This window comes from Hemicordylus capensis, chromosome 10 (assembly GCF_027244095.1).
Source record: "Hemicordylus capensis ecotype Gifberg chromosome 10, rHemCap1.1.pri, whole genome shotgun sequence".
NCBI lineage: Eukaryota > Metazoa > Chordata > Lepidosauria > Squamata > Cordylidae > Hemicordylus > Hemicordylus capensis.
In genome coordinates, this window is record NC_069666.1 from 23,909,630 (window position 1) to 23,934,430 (window position 24,801).

At 44.1% G+C, this 24,801-nt stretch overlaps 1 protein-coding gene across 3 annotated transcripts in view; it reads left to right on the top strand.

Annotated features, from left to right (window-relative positions):
- The window catches only part of CHRFAM7A (CHRNA7 (exons 5-10) and FAM7A (exons A-E) fusion), a 94,070-nt gene that overhangs the window by 53,026 nt on the left and 16,243 nt on the right, over nt 1-24,801 (top strand). For all 3 annotated transcript variants that reach the window (XM_053271643.1, XM_053271644.1, XM_053271645.1), the window contains exons 3-4: nt 2,978-3,022; nt 13,924-14,033. In XM_053271643.1, the coding sequence (XP_053127618.1) occupies nt 2,978-3,022; nt 13,924-14,033 (155 nt within the window). The remainder of the gene's footprint in view (nt 1-2,977; nt 3,023-13,923; nt 14,034-24,801) is intronic.

Sequence of the window (24,801 nt, forward strand, 5' to 3'; positions counted from 1 at the left end):
TCAAAAGTCATCAGTAGTCATCAGTATTCAGTCATCCTCATTTAGTCATCAGGAGCTATCAAAAGCTATTGAAGCTTGGGTCCCCTGATGTTCTCAGACTACAGCTTCTATCTGTGCAGCAGCAGTTTAACATTACATTAAAAATGGAAGGATTGTCCAGTTCACTTCAAATTCACTGCATAGAGTCCTTCCATTCTGTACTTCACCTCCCCCAAATCTCAAAGTCCTAGTTCTGCATAGAGAAGGATAGCTAGATGTCTACTGCTCAGTTTCAGTGGGTGAAATTCCAAATTAGAAAGTCTGTCCACCATATCATTAAACTGCATCCATTTCTTGAGATAAATGACCTCAGGACAGTGGTACATACACTGGTAACCTCCAGACTGGATTACTGTGGCATGCTCTATGTGGGGCTGCCTTTGTATATAGTCTGGAAACTACAGCTGGTTCAGAATGCAGCAGCCAAGTTGGTCTCTGGGTCATCTTGGAGAGACCACGGGCAAACAAATAAATAAACAGTAGTGGGGTGGCCCAAGAATCTGATTCTGATATTTTCAAAAGCAGATCAGATCAGATTCAAATCAGATCCCATTTTTGTTACACACACACAACCCTACTGTGCAGTGTCCTCTGTGCAATGTGCACACGGTGCAATATGCACACAGTTGCTCAAGAGTGCTGTCGTGCAAAAGATGGAATTGTGCAGTTTCTTAATGATACAGCCTTTATTTCCAGTGGCTATACCATCACCCAACTGGATGCTGTGCAGTATGTCAGCCCGTGGTTGATGGCCACTTTGGCTAGGGATGATGGCAGTTGTAGTCCTTAAACAGTCATCAGAGAGGGGGCTTTGCTGGGCATGCCAACACTGAGGGAGGCTTGGTTGTCATGCACACAAGACAGAGACTTTTCTGTTGTTGCCCCCAGACTCTGAAAAACCACAGAGCTGGCAAGATCCCTTCACTACAGCATCTTCTTTGCTGCATTTAATTCATTACAACAACAGAAGTTGCTACTTGGTCCAAAGTAGATAAAGCTACTTTGGACCAGGATCAGGATGTTGGCTTACATTCACACCAGTCATGAAGCTCTGTGAACATAGGAACATAGGAAACTGCCATATACTGAGTCAGACCATTGGTCTATCTAGCTCAGTATTGTCTTCACAGACTGGCAACGGCTTCTCCAAGGTTGCAGGCAGGAATCTCTCTCAGCCCTATCTTGGAGAAGCTAGGGAGGGAACTCGAAACCTTCTGCTATTCCCAGAGCAGCTTCATCCCCTGAGGGGAATATCTTGCTGTGCTCACACATCAAGTCTCCCATTCATATGCAACCAGGGCAGACCCTGCTTAGCTATGGGGACAAGTCATGCTTGCAACCACAAGACCAGCTCTCCTCCCACAAAAGTGGGTTTGTATTATTCCAGAGTTACATAGGAACATAGGAAACTGCCATATACTGAGTCAGACCATTGGTCTATCAAGCTCAGTATTTTCTTCACAGACTGGCAGCAGCTTCTCCAAGGTTGCAGGCAGGAATCTCTCTCAGCCCTATCTTGGAGAAGCCAGGGAGCGAACTTGAAACCTGCTCTTCCCAGAGCGGCTTCATCCCCTGAGGGGAAGATCTTGCAGTGCTCACACATCAAGTCTCCCATTCAGATGCAACCAGGGCAGATCCTGCTTAGCTATGGGGACAAGTCATACTTGCTACCACAAGACCAGCTTTCCTCTCCTTGCATATGATTAAAAACCCCATATGCCCATTGAGAAAAGAATAATTAATTTGTGTAAATAATTCACACAATTGGTTTCATTCCTCCCTACTGGCCTAGAATTCTTCCCTAGTAAAATCAATGAGGCTTTTTCTGTGGACTCCAATCGGCATAAGCTCCAGCTCAGTCATAGACTGATGCCCTCTGAGAGCAAATTTCCGTGTGCTTCAGAGCTCTTACAAGACAGACGTTTGACTGATGCATTGCACAAATGTTTGTATGGCTGGGAAGTCATAATGTTGCCATTAACACTGATGAGGTATTGCTTTAAATCCCTGCAAAAACCAGCATCACCTTTATGAAGCCATTAGCAAAGCCTCGAAGGAAACACAACACTGATACTGACTAATGGATTCCTTTGCCAGGCAGAGTCTTGGTGGGCAAGTGAGTGTGTTCTCACTGGGAATCTTAAATAACCGCTTGGCTGAAAGGCACTACTTCTAGGGATGTGCACAAAACCAACTGGCCTGGTTCAGTTTGAGTCCAAACAGGACCTGAACCGGATCAGGCCAGTTCAGTTGTGCACCTCCTTGAACCCTGAACACCCCCCCCATTCGGTTTAGGAGGGGTTTGTGGAAAAGTTCTTTTTAATCATTTTTTTTACTCCCTCCCTCCAGGGGGCTTCTCCAAGGATACGGGGGGATCTCCAAGGGAAGGAGTTATGGTATGCAAGGACAAGACAGTGGCGTGGAATCAAGAATATTAACAGTTTAATGAATTGAATATTATGTACAGAGAGGCAAGTGCAGACTGCTTTTTCAATGCTCCTGCTTCTGGCTGTTTGTTAGCCCTGCCTCTTTTCGGTGCTCTTGCTGCTGGCTGCTTGTTAGCCCCGCCTCTACTCCAAGACTGGAATACAAGTAACTAAAGCCTCATTCAAAAGCTGCCCTGGATCAAGGAATGGATTAACCAAAAACACTACAGAGAGGAGAGGGTTTCTCGTCCTCCTCTTCCTCATTTTCAGGCATCACAGGGGGCTCCCCAGGCCCCTTCTCACTCCCTGAGAGGTCCTAGTGTCTCATGGGGGATCTGGGTCCTTCTGTGAAAATTGTGGCAATCTCAAGTTTTGAAAAGATGGTGCAGGGGGAATCAGTTTTGAATAAGGCGTTGCATTTGAATTAAATGGATGCCCTCTCAATACAGCCACTGGAGCTGCATTTGCGTCTTAATACAAATATTGATATCTCGCTTCTTCTCCTGTTGCAGGATGAAAAGAATCAAGTTTTGACCACCAATATTTGGCTCCAGATGGTGAGTTTTAAAGCTCGGGATTTAGCTTTCAAAGTGTGACCACGATCATTTACTGCAGGAAAACTAAGCAAGAGTCCTGTAAGCCTTTTGCCCTCCCTCCAAGAAGATGCGAGCCAATCAATCTAGTGAAAGGGTCACAACCTGATTAATGTCTTTAGCAACTCAGATAACCGCAGCCGGTCTGACTCTCCACTCTCTGAGCTATGTGGACACGACACTCAGGGCAGAAGTTGGGCAATCGCATCGTCCCCTCAAGCCTGCTTCGGCAACCCCACCCTGGTTCAGAGCAGTGAATTAGAATGATTTGGATTGCTGCACCTCCTTGCCAGGCCTTGCTAAGCCCGCCCTCCCCGCAGAGCCCGAAGAAGCTCTTCTCATGGATCGTGAGAAGAGCTTCAGTATATGGCAGCTTGCTGTGTTCCTGTGTTCCATTTGGATGGGTGACTATGTGTGAGCAGTGCAAGATATTCCCCTTAAGGGATGGGATGGTTGCTCAGTGAAAGAGCATCTGCTCTGTAGGCAGGAGGTCCCAGTTCAGTCCCTGGCAGCATCTCCAAATAGGGCTGGGAAAGACTTCTGCCTGAAACCCAGGAGAACTGTTGCCAGTCAGAGTAGATAATACCGAGATAGATGGACCAATGGTCTGACTCAATATAAGGCAGCTTCCTATGTCCCCACCGACGCACCGTGCATTGTGGGATTCTTGGAGGCCGGGATGTGTCGTCCTGGCCCTCTGGAGCTTGAACAACTGGGAGCATGATCCGTGCTCCCAGTTCACTTATACTGATCATCTGGGGTGGGGGGGGAGATTGGGTGTGTGCAGACTTCCCCCCACCATACCCACCTGCCTGGTAGGTCATGTGAATAGCTCCTGTGTCTACATTCAGCCATCAGAACTTGTAAAATATTGAGTACTGTTGCTGCCAGCTGTCAAAAAGTGTATGCCAGAAATCATATTCACTCATTATTTGTGGCCACTATTTATTTAGAAGATCTAAATATTCTAAATATTCTTGGCTGCAGGCTTCTGCATGCTCTCCTACCTACTTTTACTTGAAAGGATGCAAGGAGAACTTGGAGACACTGATGGATTCATTCTGCCCGAACCCTGATTTTCAAGCCAGTATTCAGAGAGGTTCTCCAGATGACTTCACATTCAGAGGGAAGATTTATCCTGAAGGAGGTGCCATTCTTTTGAACTGAGGGCACCAATCTCTCCGTGTCAGCATCCACAGCCCCGTCTCCTCTTCAGGGGGGAAAAACTGAAAGGGGATGCTAATTCAATTTGTCATGAGTGTAGGTGTTGGCAGTGCTGCAAGAGCTTCTGAAATAAATTATTTGAAGTGCTGAAGATCTAGAAATCATCGGGAGTGTAGGCATGAGGTTTAAGACCAGAAATAAACAAAAAAAGTCTGCAAAATGGACTCACTAAAGAAGTGGTTCTGCAACTTTATTTATTTATTTATTGTTAAATTTGTATAACGCCTTTCATTAAAACAATTCCAAGGCAGTTTACATAAAAATAAAAAAACAAGACTATAAACATGACACAATATTAAGCTAAGATATTAAGCTAAAATATAAAATATTAAGCTAAATTTCATGATGGTGGCCTTGATCCAGAGCCCTGCATATGAAAGGCCTATTCTTTTTTCGTTTCAATTTAGCATCCTCTCTGCCCAGCTGCCAAATCAAGTTTTGAGCTCTCCTGAGTGTAAAAAAATATTTATTTATTATTTGTATTTATTTAACGGATTTATATACTGCCCCAAACCTTTGTCTCTGGGTGGTTTACAATAAAAAATAATACAAATTAAAACAAAAATAAAACATTAAAACAATTTAACACAATTTTGAAAGCTGTTAAAAGCTGTTAAAAATCCTTTAAATTGTTAAAAAAAAAAAAACTTCTGCCAAGATCCCTATTCCCTAGTAGGAATAGGGATTCCTACGTCCTGCTTGTATGGGATTCCCCATTCATTTCGAAGAATACTGTAAGAATAGTCTTACTCACTGATTCTCAACCTTGGATCTCCAGCTGTTGGGAGACTATAAATTTTGTGTTTTTATGCTTGTTTATATGTTTTTAGCTTGATGTTTTTATTGCTTGATGTTTTTACTGCTTTTATTGTATGTTTTAATTTTTGTAAACCACCTTGGGGTTTTCTTTTAACGAAAGGCGGTATAGAAATGTAAAAATAAAATAAATAAATAAATAAATAAATTCCATCACCACAATGACCATTTGCAGTTGTTGCTGGGGGTGATGGGAGTCCTAGTTCAACAATAGCTGGGGATCCAAACTTGGGAACTCCCGGTCTAGAAGGAAAGATAAAGCAACTGTCAAAATTTCCCCACAGAGGAAAGATCTCAGGAATCCTGAGAACTAAAAGAGGTTAGAAATAGAAAACACTCATGAAATTTCCCAGGCAGTTTTCTTACTTCTCAGTCTTTAGTCCGATGTTCAACAACAGGAGACACAAACTTGTGATTCCCCGTTCTAGGAAACATCTAGTGATAGTTGGGAAATCAGAATACTTACTGCCAAAATTTCCATTTTTCTTGTGAAACTCATGTGAAAATATGAACCTGTTTTATAATAAACCAGATCATCAGTACTGCAAGGTTTCAGACAAGCAGTCTTTCCCTGTCATAGGAACATAGGAAGCTGCCATATACCGAGTCAGACCATTGGTCCATCTAGCTTAGTACTGATCTACAACCAGGGATTCTCAATGTTGGGTCCCCAGATGCTATTGGACTTCAGCTTCCATAATCCCCAGGCCCAGTGGCCTTTCTTTGGGGATTATGGGAGTTGAAGTCAAATAGCATCTGGGGACCCAACATTAAGAATCCCTGGTCTACACAGACTGGCAGTGGCTTCTCCAAGATTGCAATCCGTAGTCTCTGTTGGCCCTATCTAGAAATGCCAGGGAGGGAACTTGGAACCTTCTGCATACAAGCAGGCAGGTGCTCTTCCTAGAGCAACCCCATCCTCTGAGAGGAATATCTTACAGAGCTCATATGTAGTCTCCCATTCAAATGCAAACCAGTGTGGACCCTGCATAGCAAAGCAGACAATTCATGCTTGCTACCACAAGAGCAGCTCTGGCTGGAGGAAGAGTCCAGTCCTTCTCCAGTCCTCCCTGGAGATGCCAGGGATTGAACCTGCATCCTTCTGCGTGCAAAACTTGTGCTCCATTACTGAGTTTCAGCCCTATCCCCATAAATAATCAGGGTAAGCTTTCCATAGCATGGAAATAAGAACCATCAGCTGATAAATCATGTTTATAGACCATGTCGAGGCACAAGAGATAGATGACCTTAGTTGCTGCTGCAAGGGCTATTTTGATGGGATGGACATATTTATTTATGTGACTGTTTATTAAATTTCTATACCACCCAAACCAAATGTCTCCTGGAGGATTTTCCAACATCAGGCTTTACCGTGAGTTTACCATGGGGCTTTACTGTGAGTTCAGGCCATAACGGATACAAAAAGAGGATTTTTTTTTACCCCGGACATAAATCGGGCTAGGTTCCAATACGGAGAGAAAAACCCGAATCGTGTGTGAAGTGGTCTCTAAAATATCACACAGACTTTGGGGTAAATCTGGCCAATAAGTGAATGCACACCCACCCTCCCAAAGTAAAGTCACAGTAAAGTCGCCATCGGAAAATGCTGGCAGTTTACAGAAAAAATGAAATAGTAAGCCACGGATTAAAACTAAACTAGTAAGATCAATTAAAATAAAATAAAAACAACCACAACAGTAAAACCCTCCTACAGCTGATCAAAGATACGGAGCCCATTCTCACAATCAGAGAATGGGCTCAGATGGGGCAAGGGGAAGAAGCTGCAAAAAGCTTACCTCCCCTACAGATGATCCTACCCATTTTCCTGTTCAGCTGCCCAGATGATTGCCAACTTCTGCTGGTAGCTGGGAGGGAGCAAGTAGGTTTGGGGACCAGGCCCCCCCCCCCCAGAGCTTCCATAATGCACCGTGCAAGTCCACAGTGCATTATGGGGAGTGTAATTGGGTGTGTGCTGTGCGAAGCCATGCAGCACCAACACATGAGCATTTAGCCTGCTTTTTGGGTGCCCTCACACCCCAAACCCAGGCTAAGCAACAGGCTCCCTAAATGGGCTTGCTGCTGCCTCCAGGAACCGTGTGGCTCCCGGCAGTGCACACACACACACACACACACACACACACACACACAAACGGGCTGGGCTTCCTTAGCCCAGTTTTTGGAGCTCATGTGAGTAGCTTCTTTGTTAAGCAACGGTGTCTCGAGGACAAAAAATGCTGCCCTATTTAAATAAGGAAATGCATAAGCAAACCTTTTCACAACACCAAACCATGACCCAAAGGGGCCAGTATTGTTGGTACTACCAAAAGTGGTTAGTAGTGGTCAGAGGCATATCTAGGGAAAATAGCGCCTAGGGCAAGCACTGAAATTGCGCCCCCTGTCCAAACATCTGACACCCATCTTTCAGATAACTTTACCATAATATCAGCTGAAAAATACAAGTCAAGCTCATTAATCTTTTAATATTTCAAAAACTATTTAGCAGTGGACGTAGCCAGACCAAGAAAATGCTGGAAAACTACAAATTACAAAACTACAAAATGAGCTGGGGCTCATGAAATACCCAAATATTCTGCGGAGGTATACTTGGAAACACTAAATAGAAGTGTCTGTCTAATTCTCTGCTATGCATTGTAGCATCACGATTACATAAGTTTTTAAAATAAATGGAGAATTTGACTTTTCCCAGATACTCTGAAAATAATTAAAGGATATGAAGAGTAAACTGTGTCACTGCTTGGAATATATTCTAGTCTTTCAGAAAGACAGTTAAAATGAGAGAAAGAGCAAGAAACTCCCAGTGGGCCTTAATACTAAGGATTTCACACTGATTCAAAGACAAACTCACATTAATAGCCATATTATTAAGACATCACATTTAACTTACTTATCACAAGAAGCAAAGTAAGAGCAAATGAATACAATCTTAGCTCATAAGCTTCAGCTCAGTATTCACAAGCCCTGATTCTCTGTACATAGTGCCAATCTGAATATGTGTACAGTGACATATTATATTATTATTTTTAAAAAAATAATTACCTGTAGCCCCTTTGGGGGACTTCCTAAAGGCTGTGGGGGGTCTGCAAAGTTCCCCCCTCCTCCCACTGGCCTTTAGGGCCTCACACAGGCACCATTTGAGCATGTGTGGTGGTCATTTTTAAAAATATATTTTTAAAAATGGCCGCTGAAAACAAAATGGCCATCACACTTGCTCAAATGGCCTCTGCGAGACCTGGCATGGCCTAGGGCCTCACAGAGGCCATTTGAGCATGCCGAGTGGCCATTTTGTTTTTGGTGGCCATTTTTTAAAATTTTTTAATTTTAAGAAATCGCGCCCCCTTCAAGTGGAGCTTGGGGCACGTGCCCTGCCTGCCCCACCCTAGATACACCCCTGGTAGTGGCATACTGACATTGGTAGTGGGCCATATCTAAATTGTTTAGTGGCTCACTCCTCTTTCACTGTGCTTTGCTTCCCTTTGTTGGCCACAACATAGTATACGGACATCACTGCACTGATGCAATCAGTCCTAGGGACAACAGAACCTGGACAATGATATCATGATAGCGCATAATGGCTGGCAAAGGGATGTAGGTCAGCTGTGACTGTGGTGGTGAGTGGGGGCTATGGAGGCTGGTGGTGGGCAGGCAGGGGCCACGCAGTGGGGAGTGGTAAGTAAGCCCAGTGGCTGCAGAGCACATGCATTCTACCCGGTATGCACATATACATACATATGCACACATGCATACTCGATGGTATGCACACATGAATACTCGATGGTATACACACATGCATACACGATAGTACGTATGCATATACGTATTGTATGCATATTGTATACATATGTATTTATGTGTGCCACTGGGCTCACTTACCATGCATGTATGGAGGCTGGCAGTGGGCAGGCATACATACATACATACATGCATACATATGCACACATGCATACTCGATGATAGATCTGCCCCTGATGGTTAGAAAAAGTCATTTTCTTTTGGTAACCACAAAAAAATGCACATGCAAGAAGCCCACAAGAAAAATGCCCACAGAAAAAACCCCACTCTCATAAAAGCGCACAAGAAAAATGCACACATGGAGCATTGCTCACACGGAAAATTGCCCACACGGAAAAATGACCACATGGAAAAATACATACATATATACTATGCTCCAACACAAGAATTTTTCTGTGTGGCCATTTTTCCATGTGGGCATTTTTCGGTGTGAGCAATTTTACATGTGCGCATTTTTCAGTGTGAGAAATTTTCCGTGTGGGTAATTTTCCATGTGGGCATTTTTCTATGTGAGCAATGCTCTGTGTGCGCATTTTTCTTGTGCGCTTTTTTCATGTGTGTGTTTTTCATAGAACCTTTTCTTTCAGACCAACATTCAACAACAATACAAATAAGACAAATATTTATATACCGCTTTTCAATAAAAGTTCCCAAATAGATATAAATAAATACATAGGCATAAATACAGATAGATAGATAGATAGATAGATAGATAGATAGATAGATAGATAGATAGAGAAAATGGCTCCCTGTCCCCAAAGGGCTCACAATCTAAAAAAGAAACATCAGTTAGACACCAGCAACAGCCACTGGAGAGATGCTGTACTGGGGGGATGGATAGGGCCAGTTGCTCTCCCCCTGCTAAATAAAGAGAATCACCACTTTAAAAAGATGCCTCTTTGCACATTTAGAAACAACAACAGTCAGAAGAAGTCTACAGTCACTTAAGGTGACTTAGCCTCATGACCACTGCACTTGAAAAATATGTGGGAAAGGCATGTGTTCTTCAGAGAGAGCTCGAAAACAATTCATCAGTTTGTGGAAGTGGCACTTGAACACGTCCGGCAGTTTAATTAAGGACAGGATTATTAGGCTTTGGAAAAGACAAGAGCTAATAATTGGGCATCCTGATAGAATGTTGCTCCCAGCAATTGACATCTGTAGAGCCAGAGGGTGCAGCAGAGCAGAACTTTGATCATCTGCTGGTTTGGCACTCTTGTAAACAGCACACTGGGTTGCAAAAGAACAGCCTGGTACAAATCAAGGGAGGGGGGAAATTGAGCTCGTGGTCGAGCAGGAGTTCTACAAGAAGTCAACACCGGCCATAATGAGGCTTTTGTATGGTGTGCAGAGCACAGACAATTGTTGCGGAAGTGTGTGACTCTCTGAAGAGGAGACCAATGACTGGGGCAATGGTGGGGAAAGGAAAGGAAAGGAAACCCACATGAGAGCTTCTCTGCTTAACACTGAACAGAAGCCAGATGGCAACCAACAGGCTGGTTAGTTCAAATCAGTCTGAGACATTCATCCTAGCCTTCATTTTGGGCCTTGCTCTCTGTGCTGACAATATGATCATCAGCTCTGTCAGAATTTATCCTTGAAAGCTAGAAATTTTATTTATTTATTTATTTTATTAATTATTTTATTTATTAATTATTGTTATTATTTCTTGTTTACACAGTCAGACAGGTGTTATTGACTGGTTTGTTTTATCCAGACATTGAGTCCTTCCCAAGGACCTGTGATGGCTGGATTTTATTGTCAATTGTTATAGATATCATCGCAGAATATAGGCTGTTCCCAGTAAAGCTGCTTTTTGTAATTGGCTGATGGTGATTTCTGTGACCCCTATGGTGTTGAGGTGCTCTTCAAAGTCTTCAAAGACCCCTATGGTGTTGAGGTGCTCTTCAAAGTCAGGGCGCCAATTACCACTGGGATTATTTGGGTCTTTTTCTGCCACAGCCTTTCAATTTCAATTTGTAGATCTTTGTATTTGGTGATTTTTTTCTATTTCTTTTTCTTCTATTCTGCTATCCCCTGGTATTGCTATGTCGATTATTTTGACTTGTTTATCTTTCTTCTCAACTACAGTTATATCTGGTGTATTGTGTGGCATATGTTTGTCTGTTTGTAGTCGGAAGTCCCATAATCTTTTTACATCTTCATTTTCTTCAACTTTTTCAATTTTATGGTCCCACCAATGTTTGGCTACAGGTAGCTTGTATTTTTTGCAGATGTTCCAGTGTATCATCCCTGCTACCTTGTCATGCCTTTCTTTGTAGTCAGTCTGTGTGATCTTTTGACAACAGCTGATTAGGTGGTCAACTGTTTCTCTGCTTCTTTACAAAGGTGGCACTTGCTGTTTGTTGTGGATTTTTCAACTTTTGCTCTTATTGCATTTGTTCTTAGTGCCTGATCTTGTGCAGCCAGTATTAAACCCTCTGTTTCTTTCTTCAAGTTGCCATTCTTAAGCCATTGCCAGGTCTTGGTGATGTCTGATTTTCCACTTATATTGTGCAAATATTGACCATGCAGGGGCTTATTTCTCCATTTTTCTGCTCGGTTCTTGACTTGTTCTTTCTTGTAGGCCTGTTTTGTTTCATTGGTGTTGAATAGTTTCGCGTTATTGACCATTTGAAGTGCATCTTCTTCACTGGCCTTGATATATTCTTCAAGGCCTCTTTTCTCCTCCTCTACTGTTTGATGGACTTGCAGCATTCCTCTTCTACCTGAGCTGCGAGGGAGGTATAGCCTATCTACATTACTGCGGGGGTGCAGAGCATGATTGATGGTCATGATTTTCCTGGTCTTATGATCTAGCGTCTCTAGCTCTGCCTGGGTCTAGTCTATTATTCCTACAGTGTATCTGATAACAGGTATAGACCAGGTGTTTATGGCTTGTATGGTGTTCCCGCCATTGAGTTTGGACTTGAGGATTTTTCTAACTCTCCTGATGTATTCACTTCCTATTTTTCTTTTAACTTCAGTGTGTGAGATGTTATCAGCCTGGAGAATGCCCAAGTATTTGTAATGTTCTTTCTCTTCCAGGTTCTTGATGTTGCTTCCATTGGGCAGTTCTATTCCTTCTGTTTTTGTTATTTTCCCTCTGTTCATTATTAATGCAGCACACTTGTCTAGTCCAAACTCCATTGCTATATCGCTACTGAATATACGGACAGTGTTTAGCAGTGATTCAATTTCTGACTGGGACTTTCCATACAACTTCAGATCGTCCATGTACAGCAGATGGTTGATTTGACTTGATGTTTTAGATGTTTGGTATCCGAGGCCTGTTTTGTTTAGTATTTGTGAAAGTGGGGTCATGGCGATTACAAACAACAGAGGGGATAGTGAGTCCCCTTGGAAAATGCCTCTTCTAATGCTAACCTTTCGAAGTGTCTCGCCATTGATTGTTAACTGTGTACTCCACATGCTCATTGCTTTTTAAAAATAAATATCTGAAGGTTTTTGCTGACACCAGTTGTTTCTAAACATTTTAGTATCCATGTGTGAGGCAATGAATCGAAGGCTTTCTTGTAGTCAATCCATGCAACACTGTTTTTCTTCTCTTGCAGTTTTCTAAAATCATTTTGTCAATCAGCAGCTGGTCTTTTGTGCCTATTATTATTATTATTATTATTATTATTATTATTATTATTATTAATTCAATTTCTATACCGCCCTTCCAAAAATGGTTCAGGGCCATTTACACAGAGAGATAACAAATAAAGAGAATCACCATGTTAAAATGCTGCTGAAATTCTCTGGAGCCCAATGTCTCCCCAGATTTTGGAGTTTGCAACATGGAACAATACATTATGGCTGTCCTCATGATTGTATGTTAGATAAAAGTTAGATCAGAGGTGGGGAGCTTCCTCGTCCGTCAAGCCCTAGCTGGGCGGGATGAGGCCGTCCTATCCAGATTCCATCCCAAGCTTTAGAATGAGGTAAGAAGGAAAACCTTCCTACCCAGCAGGGGGTTGACAAACAAGCAAGCTCCCCATCTCCAACCTTCTTCTTCTTCTTCTTCTTCTTCTTCTTATTATTATTATTATTATTTCAATTTCTATACCGCCCTTCCAAAAATGGCTCAGGGTGGTTTACACAGAGAAATAATAAATAAATAAGATGGATCCCTGTCCCCAAAGGACTCATAATCTAAAAGAAACATAAGATAGACACCAGCAACAGTCACTGGAAGTACTGTGCTGGGGGTGGAGAGGGCCAATTATTCTTGATTTGTTTATCAAACACATGATCAAATATCAGGATTAGATAAATTAATGGAATAGGATGGGTCTGCCAACGGCTGTTAGTGATGAGGCAATATGGAACTTCCATGTTCAGTGACAGTCTACAAGCATGGGTGAATTGGTGCTAGAGTTCTCTCCTGCTCCTCTTCCTCCTCCTGCTCCTCCTCCTCCTGCCCCCTTGCCTCCTCCTCAGAGGGAAATGTGAACAGAATGTGTGTTTCATTTCAGGACTTCCCCCCAGTAATAAGCCTGCCCTTGTTCCTTTGAGGAGGTGAGAATTTGGTCACGTTTCTTATTGGTGGAGATTCGGCCTTTGGTCTTCTAACCTAATCTGCTTCTAATCGGTTATTACAGCCTAATCATTTTTCAGCTAAAAGGAACTACCCGAGTTACAGCTTTAAAGAGAAATGTAATTGGAGTGAATGTGTAGACTTTTAAAAAGAAATTCTGCTGTATTCCAATTTTATGCTTGAGATGGCATGAACTATAAGTCACAAATACGGAAATTTCTTTTATAGGCAGTTGTATGTAATTGGGTGACCTAAAAATGCAATTTTAATGCGTTTTGGTAGGGTTTTTTATTCCCAAGGAGGCCAAATGCTCCATTTGTAAAGAGACGCAAAGTGTTGCTTTAAAAAAGAAAAAAGAAAAAAAAAGAACTGGGCAACGCTTACTTCCAGGGGGAAATCTCAGCATAACACTGAATGAGCAAACTGCTACTAACGCGAAGTGCAATAAACCAAGGTGTTCTGTTTTCCCCAGTATTGGAGAGACTACTATTTGCAATGGAACATGTCTGAATATCCTGGAGTGAAGAATGTACGTTTTCCTGATGCCCAGATATGGAAGCCAGATATCCTCCTATACAACAGGTAGGCTTGTACTGCAGAAATATTTATTTGGGATGTCTGGGTATTGGGAAGAATTTGGTGTAAGGCAAGGGTTCTCCAACTTGGATCACCAAATATTGTTGGGCTATAACTCCCATCATCTTCAGCCACAACGACCCTCTGTCTATTCAAAAAGCAGAGGCCAGGAAAGCTGGAACAGCAGAAAGTGTGTTTAATCCTTCTCTCCATCCCTCCATCCCTCATCAGCACCAGCAAGAGGTCAGCACGCATGGGCCAGCACCAGGGAAGCTGCACACCACCTGCCTCCACATCTGCCTGCCCACCTCTCTCCACAGCTGTCTCCTCAGACATGGGCTAATGTTGCCACCACCTGGCATGTGTTACCAGGATGGTGTCACCATGTATGAGGGTATTAAGGAATGAGGCCTGAGCCACATTTTTTTAAAAAATTAAACTTTATTAGAGTTTTCCCTTCAAAATACAATGACAGGTAGACATCATATTATGGAATTAAAATGACACATATATATAACATCAACTCCTCCTGCATCGTTCAATTAAATAACCAGTTTTGTACATAAAGAATAGAACCAGCTTGTTTCTACAAATGAACATTCACTTTCACCAAGAGAAAATACAGATTCCTATACTGCATATGCATTTGCTTACTCCCTGTGTTCATTGTTAAAAGGCTGTCTAGGGGCTGAAAATTCGCAGCTCCTGTTCTATAGTTTGGTTTAGGAAGGAAAAGAGTTTTACTGGTTAACCTTTGGTGGGGAGAGAGGGTTTGATTTGATTGGGTGTGCTTTAAAATAATGGAGGGAACTTGAATTGTCTTGATTGACTGGTTTTGCGAAATTTGGAGGGAGAAAAGAGAATAAAAGGAGGCTTGCCTGCAGCAGAGAGTTGGGAAAGCTGAAGAGTTGAAAAGTATGAGTGCAGAAGAGCTGAAGCCAGTTCAGGTTGGTGTCTGGGAGAACCAGGAGAGAAGAGCTGAGAAGAGTTGCTGAAATTAGAGCTGAAAAATCACTGGAGGGTTAAGCAGAAAATTGTCTTGAGGCCTGAATCACCCTCAGCTGAAGATCCAGTCTGGAATTGAACCTCCAATACTGGAAAGGAAGATCAAGACCTGAAGCTGAGAAAGGGAAAAGGCCAGGCTCATTGCAGAAGCTAATTGGTGCAGGTTAGACCGGATGTGCTTTTCTCATATTTTATTTGTTCCTTGAGCTCATATGGTTGCTGTTTTGTACTAAATTTTCCAAAAGAACTGCTGTTCTACATTGCACTATTTTAAAGTAAAATTTCTCTTTTTTTGAATTTAACAAACTGTAGCCTCTACCTGTTTTCCCCACTCCACACTTAGAAGCCTTTCTGCCCCACCTAACTTTGACTGAAACAGAGGTTTGGAAGGCTGTTTCAGTAGACACAGCCAGAGAAAATAGAAAAGTCTACTTGGTGGCAGTGGTGAAGCTTAAGTTCATGGGGCTGTTTGAGACCAGGCTGTGACAGAGGGCAAGATGTGGGTGGGCAGTTCCCCCAGCTCTGGCCCCATACTCTTTGCTAGTGCTGATTGGGGGAGGGAGGTGGCTGGCCGGCTGCAGAAGCAGTGTGCCACACTGGCCCTTTTGGGTGCCCACCCCACCCCAGCCCTGGCCCTAATCAGCAACCTGTGTACATGGCACACAGTCACCCAGTTGTCATTCTGCCCCTGGATAGTAGTGAGACTGGGTGGTGTGAGGTGGCTAGAAGCAGCAGAGAGTCTGCAGGGGGAGCCCATCTGCCACCTCCACCAATCCACCGCCTGAGGTGACTGCCTTACCTTGCCTCATTAGTGGGACACTCCAGTTTTCCTGATGTGCATCTGTGCTGCTGGGCATTAGTAAAATACCACACAAAAGGAATTTTGTTGCAATAATATGCACAACCAGATGGAGAGTCCATTTCTGCTATGTTATATCCATGTGCAAAATGGAACACGTTGCTGTAGCTCTTGGTAATGTCGAAGAGGGGACAAGGCATAAATGAACTGAAACGTTTGTGCACAACACATGTACAAAAACCAGAAACTAAAAAATAAAATAAAATAAAATAAAATAAAATAAAATAAAATAGAGGATTCCTAATGCATCAGTTCCACTTCAGAAACAAGCTGGGGTAGTTTGGAACCACCAAATCCAAAGAGAAATTTGGATAGACCTTTTGAATGCACACTGCTTCTGGGCTTGCCCATCCAAGCACTAACCAACCTAAGACTATTCACTTTAATAACACCACAACATTGTGTGTCCTCAGACGTTTCTTCAGTCAAGGAAGAGCGGGCAACTTCTAGCCACCACTTGCATCACTAACTCACACACAATTTTTTGACTCCCCAAGCTACTAATTTCCATTGCTATAACCTTCCTGCCAGGTTTTGAGGGAACAGGGCTTAAAGCCCATTGATGAAAACAGAAGAAAGAAACTGGGAGAACATGTGGGTAGTTTTCACAAGCGACGGGGGGGGGACCCTCCTGGTTGCTAGGCAACCACTCACCCCCCCCCCCACCTACCCCTTCTAAGATTAAGCCATATGCCTGTGTAAATCTTCTTGTACAGATACAGTGGCCTGGACAGAAAGAACTGTGGAACTGCGATGGCTTTACACTTGGGTGCTTCTCAAACAGACAGCAACAGACTCTGGCAGAAGCAGCTTGTCCTAACAAGCCGGGGGGGTGCCAAATGTGCCACATCTGTCTCTGATTCCCAGCAGCCTGGTTGTACCTTTTCTTCCCCCTTGCTCCACCCCTGTTAATGACATCTGTGCTGCCTGCAGGCTGGTCGTTCATCCGGTAGAGCTGGGTGGCCTTAACGAGAGCCGCACTGTCTGCAGGTTGGCCATTCATCAGGTAAAGCAGTGTGGGCCAGCTTTACCTGATGAATGGCCAGCCTGCAGGCAGCATGGCCCTCATTAATGCAGGAGTGGGGGGTGAGATGGGAGAAACAGGCTGCATGGAACCAGAGGCAGCTGTGCAGACAAGGTGCTGCTGGTCTCTGGTGAGTAATTTGGATCTATTGGGCTGGAGGGGTGCTCTAAGGACTCTGGAGAGCTTCAGGATAAGAAGAAATACCATGGCAAGGCTTGGCACAACACCAGCTAGCCAGCCAATCTAGCTGCTGACCAGGGGCCTGGTCCACTGGAGGATATAGTTTCTATATGCTGAAGCAACAGATGCTCTGAATCATATAATCGTGCAGCGATCTGTTCAGTGGGCCTTTCTTAAAATGCCTCTGTATAAATGAAAGCATTAATGGAATGAAGCTATCTGGCAAACTGAACAAAATTGTCACTTAACTGTGCACATTGTTGCTGCCACAATAATGCTTTTATCGCAGCCTTAATTACAAAGTTACATTGCATTATGAAGAGAGAGAGATATTTTTATTCAACATAATTCAAGTCTATAACAGGAAATGTTACTTCCTTAATACTTTTCCTTGAGACAACACCGACAATTGCCTGCGAAGGCTTCATGCTGAATAGTAAATACATATCTCATTTGTGAACTAGAGCATCACATTAACACATAATAAGATTATAATTTTTTTGAAAAATATTTGGTATAATTGGGAATCGGAGCAAGTTCTTGCTAACCATCCTTTGTTCACTCCTGACAGGATGGTTGATGGGAGGGGGAAGCAGAGATTTGCACTATGTCCTCCTGAATGGGATAGGATGAAAGAAAACAAAAATAATACAAACTGTGCCATTGGCTGGGTGTTCAGCTGATTTGGGAATGGGTGTTCGGGATGAGATAACACTACTACTACTACTACTACTACTACTACTACTACTACTATTTCTATACCGCTCTGCAACCAAAGTTCTCAAAGTAGTTTACAGAGAAAAAGAAATAATACATAACTACAGGAGAACCTCAATATTCGCAGGGGTTCCGTTCCAGGCTGCAGTCACAGATATGGAAACCGTCAATATCAAGTCATTGGGGGCTATGGGATCGTTGGGGTTACATTCCTGATCATCTAGAAATGGCCAGAAATGGGCCAATTTCCGAGGAGGGAAAGCTTCTTATTATGCTCTGCTATTCCTCCCGAGTCATGCTGTAACCCCAAATTGGCACCCCCACTTTTTTCTATTTTTTTACAAAAACAGGAGCAGTTTTGTGGCTCCATCAAAGAAATGGCAGTCGGAAATTACCTCTGTGGTCATTTCCGGCCACCTCCAACCCACGGATACACAGGATCAGGATGTTTTCCTTTTTTCCCTTTTTTTGCATACACTGAGATTGGGTGTCTTTTCTCCTCAAGGAGGATACACGAATCCACAGACAACAAGGTCCACCTGTAATTAAGATGGTCACCTGTTCTCAAAGGGCTCACAATCTAAAAAGAAACATAAGGCAGATACCAGCAACAGCTACTGGAGGGATGCTATGCTGGGGTTGGATAGGGCCAGTTGCTCTCTCCCTGCTAAATTTAAGAGAAGTGTTTTTGTTTGTAATCTGTTTATATTTGTCTGAGAAGAGAGCTGGTCTTGTTTGTAGTCTGGAGCTACTCCTTGATCTTGGGTTCCACCCTGGTTCACATTTGAATGGGACATTACATGTGTGATTCCCCTTAGGGGATGAGGCCACTCTGAGAAGAGCATCTGCATGCTTGCATGCAGAATGTTCCAAGTTCCTTCTTGGCATCTCCAAGATATAGACGAAAGATAGGGATGAAAGAAAATCCGGCCTGTAACCCTGGAGAAGCACTGCCAGTCTGTGCAGGCAGTACTAAGATAGATGGACCAGTGGCCGGACTCAGTATAAGCCAGCTTCCTATGTTGTGTTCCTATTGTTTGTTTGTTTGTTGTTTTTTTGAAGCTTCTGCAAGCTCAAAGGGATTCTTCTTCCCTGTAGCAGTTCAGCTGATTTCCATAGAAGCATTGCAGCACTGGATTCACTTGGAGCCTGCATCCCTTATTGAAGATTTTTGCTGGCATTGAGTGTCTGAAGATCAAATGCTCCTCTTATTTTACATGTCACCTCTGGCAAAAATGCAGGCTCCACAGGTAGCAGCAGGGGATGCTTTACAATTCTCATTCATCCTTGCTCTTAGGCAATCAGCGATTAGGACTGCAGTCCCGTTTGCATTAACGAAGAAGTATGTTTCCATTGAACTCAGTAGGATGTACTTAAAAGTGAAAACACATCCAGAAACCCAGCAGTAAGCTACTTACTGCAAATTGGAACTCAGACTCATGAAGAAAACGAACCAGCTCTTGTTCAGAAACTTCAACTGGGAAAAGATCCATCAGATGTTGGATGGGAAACTCACAGGTTTTGTCATACGAGATTTGATGCTCAAGAGGTGGTGATGGCCACGAGCTAAGATGGATTTTAAAAGAGCTGAGAGCTACCAATAGCTCTTCTTCATCTTTTAGGGAATCTCCCTATACAGGGAATCTCCTTATTTATTTATTTATTTATTTATTTATTTATTTATTTGTTTGTTTGTTTGTTTGTTTGTTTGTTTGTTTAATTTTATATACCGCTTTTCAGGCGAACCTCTCTGAATGGCAGTTAGGAACATAGGAAGCTGCCTAATATGGAGTGAGGCTGTTGGTCCGTCTGTGGTCCATTGGTCCACAGTCACTGTCTACAATGACTGGCATCGGCTTTCCCTGGCTTCAGGCAGCAACAGCAACAACACTATTTATAAAGTTCACATAATGCATAATCCACTTGTGGAATTCTCTGCCACAAGGTGACAGCCAACAATCTGGATGGCTTTAAGAAGGGTTTGGATAACTTCATGGAGGAAAGGTCTATCAATGACTACTAGTTGGAGGGCTGTGGGCCACCTCCAGCCTCAAAGGCAGGATGCCTCTGAGTACCAGTTGCAGGAGAGTAACAGCAGGAGAGAGGGCATGCCCCTTTCAACTCCTGCCTGTGGCTTCCAGCGGCATCTGGTGGGCCACTGTGTGAAACAGGATGCTGGACTAGATGGACCTTGGGCCTGATCCAGCAGGGCTGTTCTTATGTTCATATACCACTGTTTAATAAAAGTTTCCAAAGCGCTTCCTTCTTTCCTTCTTTGCTCCCTGCCAGCCGGCACTAGAGTTCAGGCTTCAGCGAGGGCAGAGAGGAAAGGAGCTGCAGCAGTTTGCAGACTGCTTGGTATGCCTGTCCAGTGAGCAGGAGGACGAGCAGGCAAGGAGGACTGGCTAAGGGGCCTTGTGGGGCCTCCAGACCCTGTGGGCCTGGGGACAATTGCCCTCCCTTGTCCAATCTTGCTACGCCCCGGTGAGGGGAGTTGTGATTCAGCAGATGGAAGGCCAGGTTTGCCCACCCCTGCTGTAGACAATACTGTACCAGGTGGACCAAGGGCCTGATATTATAGGGATATAGGGACATAGGAAGATGCCATATACAGAGTCAGATCATTGGTCTATCTAGCTCAGTATTGCCTTCACAGACGGCAGCGGCTTCTCTAAGGTTGCAGGCAGGAATCTCTCTCAGCCCTATTTTGGAGACGTTGCCAGGGAGGGAACATGGAACCTAGATTCTCTTCCCAGAGCAGCTCCATCCTCTGAGGGGAATATCTTACAGTGCTCACACTTCTAGTCGCCCATTCATATGCAACCAGGGAGGACCTTGCTTAGCTAAGGGGACACGTCATGCTTGCTACTGCAAGACCAGCTCTCCTCCCTATTAAGGCAGCCTCCTGTGTTTCTGTGTTACAGATTGGATACATTCCAGTTCTCTGCCCTAACTTTCTGTTCATCCCTGTCCCCTGTCCCAACCCAAGACTCCAGCCTTTACACCACATTGGCTCCATCGGCTTTCGCAGCAGATGCTGCACATCTTATCAGGGTTCTGTTTCCAAGTCTGGAGGCACTGTGAGTTGGACACTCCACCGGAGGACTCCTGCCAAGACCCTGAGCAATAACTGCTGTCTTTCCATTTCCTGCTGAATCTCATTAGCCCATGCGGAATGGATAAACAAAAAGGACATCTGTTTTTGTACCATGCCTTTCCCTGGTCACCTCCTGTTGTGGACAGGAGGCTTTCTCTTCTGCCATTCTTTATCCCAGCTAGCAAGATGACTCTTTTGTGGCCCGAGTGCCTGCTTGAGGTTTCAATTCTCTTTGCCATATGTCTGTTGATTAAACACTTCCCTGCTGATGGCGAAGAGGCCAGATTGCCTGCCTCCCTCTCAAAAAGCCACTTTTGAGTTTCATCTCCACTTAGAGGAGCTGACATGTCAGCTGCAGTTGCACTGTGCCCCGTTTCTCTCCAGAGAGTTTGATGTGGCTATTACAGGTGTTGCTCAATATGCTAAAACTCATCATATTGTTTTAGCCATGCATGGAGAAGATGGAGTTCCTGTCACCCACCTGAGTGCTTCTTCTTCTTCTCCCAGGCCAGATGAGTCCCCTCTGTTTCCTTTCCTTTGAAAGCATCTCTCTGTGGCATATTTAACGTTAAGTGATTTGGAATGAACCCGACTCCAAAGATCATTGAGCCAACTGCATCTGCCTGTCAGGATGGGTTATTGTTTCTGGCTGGAGCATTTCAGTTAGTGCTTCTGTTGTACATATATCAGTCTTGGAGGGGAATAGAAAAGATCCCTGAAGGCTTCCTGGCACAAGATTGATCCATGGGTGCCCCAAACAGGGCATTAAAATATTACTATATTAATATTAATAATCTTTTCCCAACATTAATATTCCATTTTCCTTGCAAACTTGGTGACTTCCACAGAAATGCTCAAAGTGGTTTACATTGCAAAATTAGTGACATTGTGTTCATTAGATGAGATTATATTAGCTCAAAGATGCCTGTAAGCAGTTTACAGGTGGATGCTGTAAGCTGCATAAAACCCATCAAAGATCGCAACTAAAACCTGTTGTCCCCAAAGCTGAGCACTTTAAGACCACACTTAAAAAAGGACAAGAGCTGGTCTAGAGAAGGAGAGTTGGTCTTGTGGGAGCAAACATGAATTGTCCCCATTGCTAAGCAGGGTCTGCCCTGGTTTGCATTTGGATGGGAGACTACATGTGTGAGCACTGGAAGATATATTCCCCTCAGAGGATGGGGCCGCTTTGGGAATAGCGCCTACGTGCTTGCATGCAGAAGATTCCTTGTTCCCTCCCTGGCTGCATCTCTAAGATAGGGTTGAGAGAGACTCCTGCCTGTGACCTTGGAGAAGCTGCTGCCAGTCTGTGCTGACAATCCTGAGCTAGATGGACCAAGGGTCTGACTTGGTAGAAAGTCATTTCCTATGTTCCTAACCACAGCATTCAGACACAGCCACTGATATTTGGGGCAGACCTTATTTTGTATCCAAATTGATTAATGTTTATTTCAGCCCTGTGAATCCATGCTGAGCGAGAACTGTGGAAGAGCAAAGCTGATTCCTAGCTAAACATATGCTAGTGCTCAAGACATTCTGGCAGCCTCCCTTAATTTTTCTTTGTAATTGCGAACATGTCCGTGTGCCAATTTATCTACTGCCGTAAGTGTTGTCATTGAAGTGCAGATGATGCTCCGAGTTCTCTCATTCCCGCCCCAGCCCCCAAACTGGGCTAGATCCCACTAGAATATAATAGACAGTTATTATTTATATACAGGCCCCAGAGTTTTGAAAAGTACAATGTTGCCTTCCTGCTGAGGATGGTAGACAAACTGGCAGGTGTGACTGGCAGTTCCAGAGCAGAGATGGCAGATTTCTTTTATCTTGACACAGGTCTAGTAGCTCTCTAGATTCTCTGACTCTCTGATTTTATATGAAATGGCCTTTCCCCCCAAACGGGATTGCCTCAATGGGAGAGCCCCCTTTTGAGTCTACAAGGCAGGTAGCTGAATTACCGATCCTTTTTTGAAGGTTGGCTGGGGAATCCTTTGTCATGGAACAGCAAGTCCTATTCAGACACTGTGCTGGGCACTTGTACAATGAGTGTGCAGTGTGTGTGTGTGTGTGTGTGTGTGTATTTATTCAATTTCTATACTGCCCTTCCCAAAACGGCAAAGTGAGGCACTGCACAGTGAGAATGGTCAACTCTGCACGGTGCCAGAGGGACTGTGCAGAGTTTTCAGCTTTGGCAGAAGCTTCACACGTGCCCAATAAACCATTAATCAGGGAGCCACACTGAGGGTTGATGGGGGGCCCCGGGTCCTGCCATGAAGAAGCCCCCCCCCAGCAAAAAGAATAGCAAGAATAGCCCCTGTCCCAAAGGGGCTGATATAATCTGATATAATCTAAAAAGAAACACCATGGAAAGCTACTGGAAGGGGTGTGGAGGAGCTGAGCAGGGCCAGTTACTCTCCCTTTGCTAAATATAAGAGGGCTGCCACTTTAACAAGGGCCTTTGGGCCCAGTTAGCAGGAGTTGGTTGGTTACCTGGAAGCACAGGGAGCTGCCCTATACTGAGTCAGACCCTTGGCCCATCTAGCTCAATATTGTCTACCCAGGCAAGCAGCAGCTTCTCCATGGTTTCAGGCAGGAATATCTCTCAGCCCTATCTTGGAGAAGCCATGGAGGGAGCTTGGATCCTTCTGCATGCAAGCAGGCAGGTGCTTTCCCCCCATCCCCTGAGGGGAGTATCTTCCAGTGCTCAAACACGTAGTCTCCCATTCAAATGCAAACCAAGGTGGGCCCTGCTTAGCAAAGGGGACCATTCATGCTTGCTGCCACAAGGCCAGCTCTCCTCCCTGTCAATACGAGCAAGGCAAGGGGACAGGGCCGATGGTTTGCGTTCGCCGATCTTGCTCAGAGCACAGCTACCATTTGCTTTCCCAGTGTGTAGGCACAGCTGCAGCATTTAGCAGTCCCTGGCTGCTGATTCTGAGTGCAGGTCTTGCCAACAGATTGACAAATATATTCAGTGCCGCACTGGCAGCCTTCTGTTCCCAACTTGAGAGGTCCGAGAGCGACAGCTGGGGAACTTGATTCCTTTCGAGTTGCGTTCTTTACTCTGTTTGCAAACTGTTCATAAATCAGCCCCGGTTTTCTCGGAAATGGTTTTCTTTGCGTGCGTGTGTCCATGATAAATCTGTACCATTTCCCAAACATTCCTTTGGGAAGACACGTTTCCAGAAATACAGAATGGCCCATTCTTCTTAAAAGAGCCTCTTGAAAGTGCAATGATTTTCTGTCCATGAGCTCAATGGAATGCAAACACATGTTACGAATGCCAGCTCTTCCTCCTACACAAGCCCCTTGAAACATGTACTATGATGCATGAAAGGAAATGACTTTGCTCTGGAGCTGATGTTTGACTGGTTGGGATGAGGGGCGAGGTCATGTTAGGCAGTAGCACCTCACTCTAGAGCCCGCCCCCCAAGAAATAGGCCAGGCCTGCCCTCATTTTCTCTTTTAGGAAAATAGCCCCTTTCTGTACCTACCCCTCCCCCTCTGCGGGATTTGCCTATTTGTATCTGGGCTCAATTCAAGAGGCGGATCTTCATTTTTAAAGCCCTAAAAAGTGGTCTTCAGGACCACTTCCTCACATATGTGCTTCTTATGTGATGCTGCTGAAGATGGTGGGACGTGACATTAGGGCTCTTCTCACGATTATTTTGGTTTGGGAGCTGCCCATGCGCTTGATATTTGATAGTGTGGGGTACATAGGAGGGTTTTTCCCTTGTTATGGAATTGATTGATTGATTGATTAAGTGCCATCAAGTCAGTGTCGACTCTTAGCGACTGCATAGATTCTCTCCAGGATGATCTGTCTTCAACTTGGCCTTTAAGGTCTCTCAATGGTGCATTCATTGCTGTCATAACCAAGTCCATCCACCTCGCT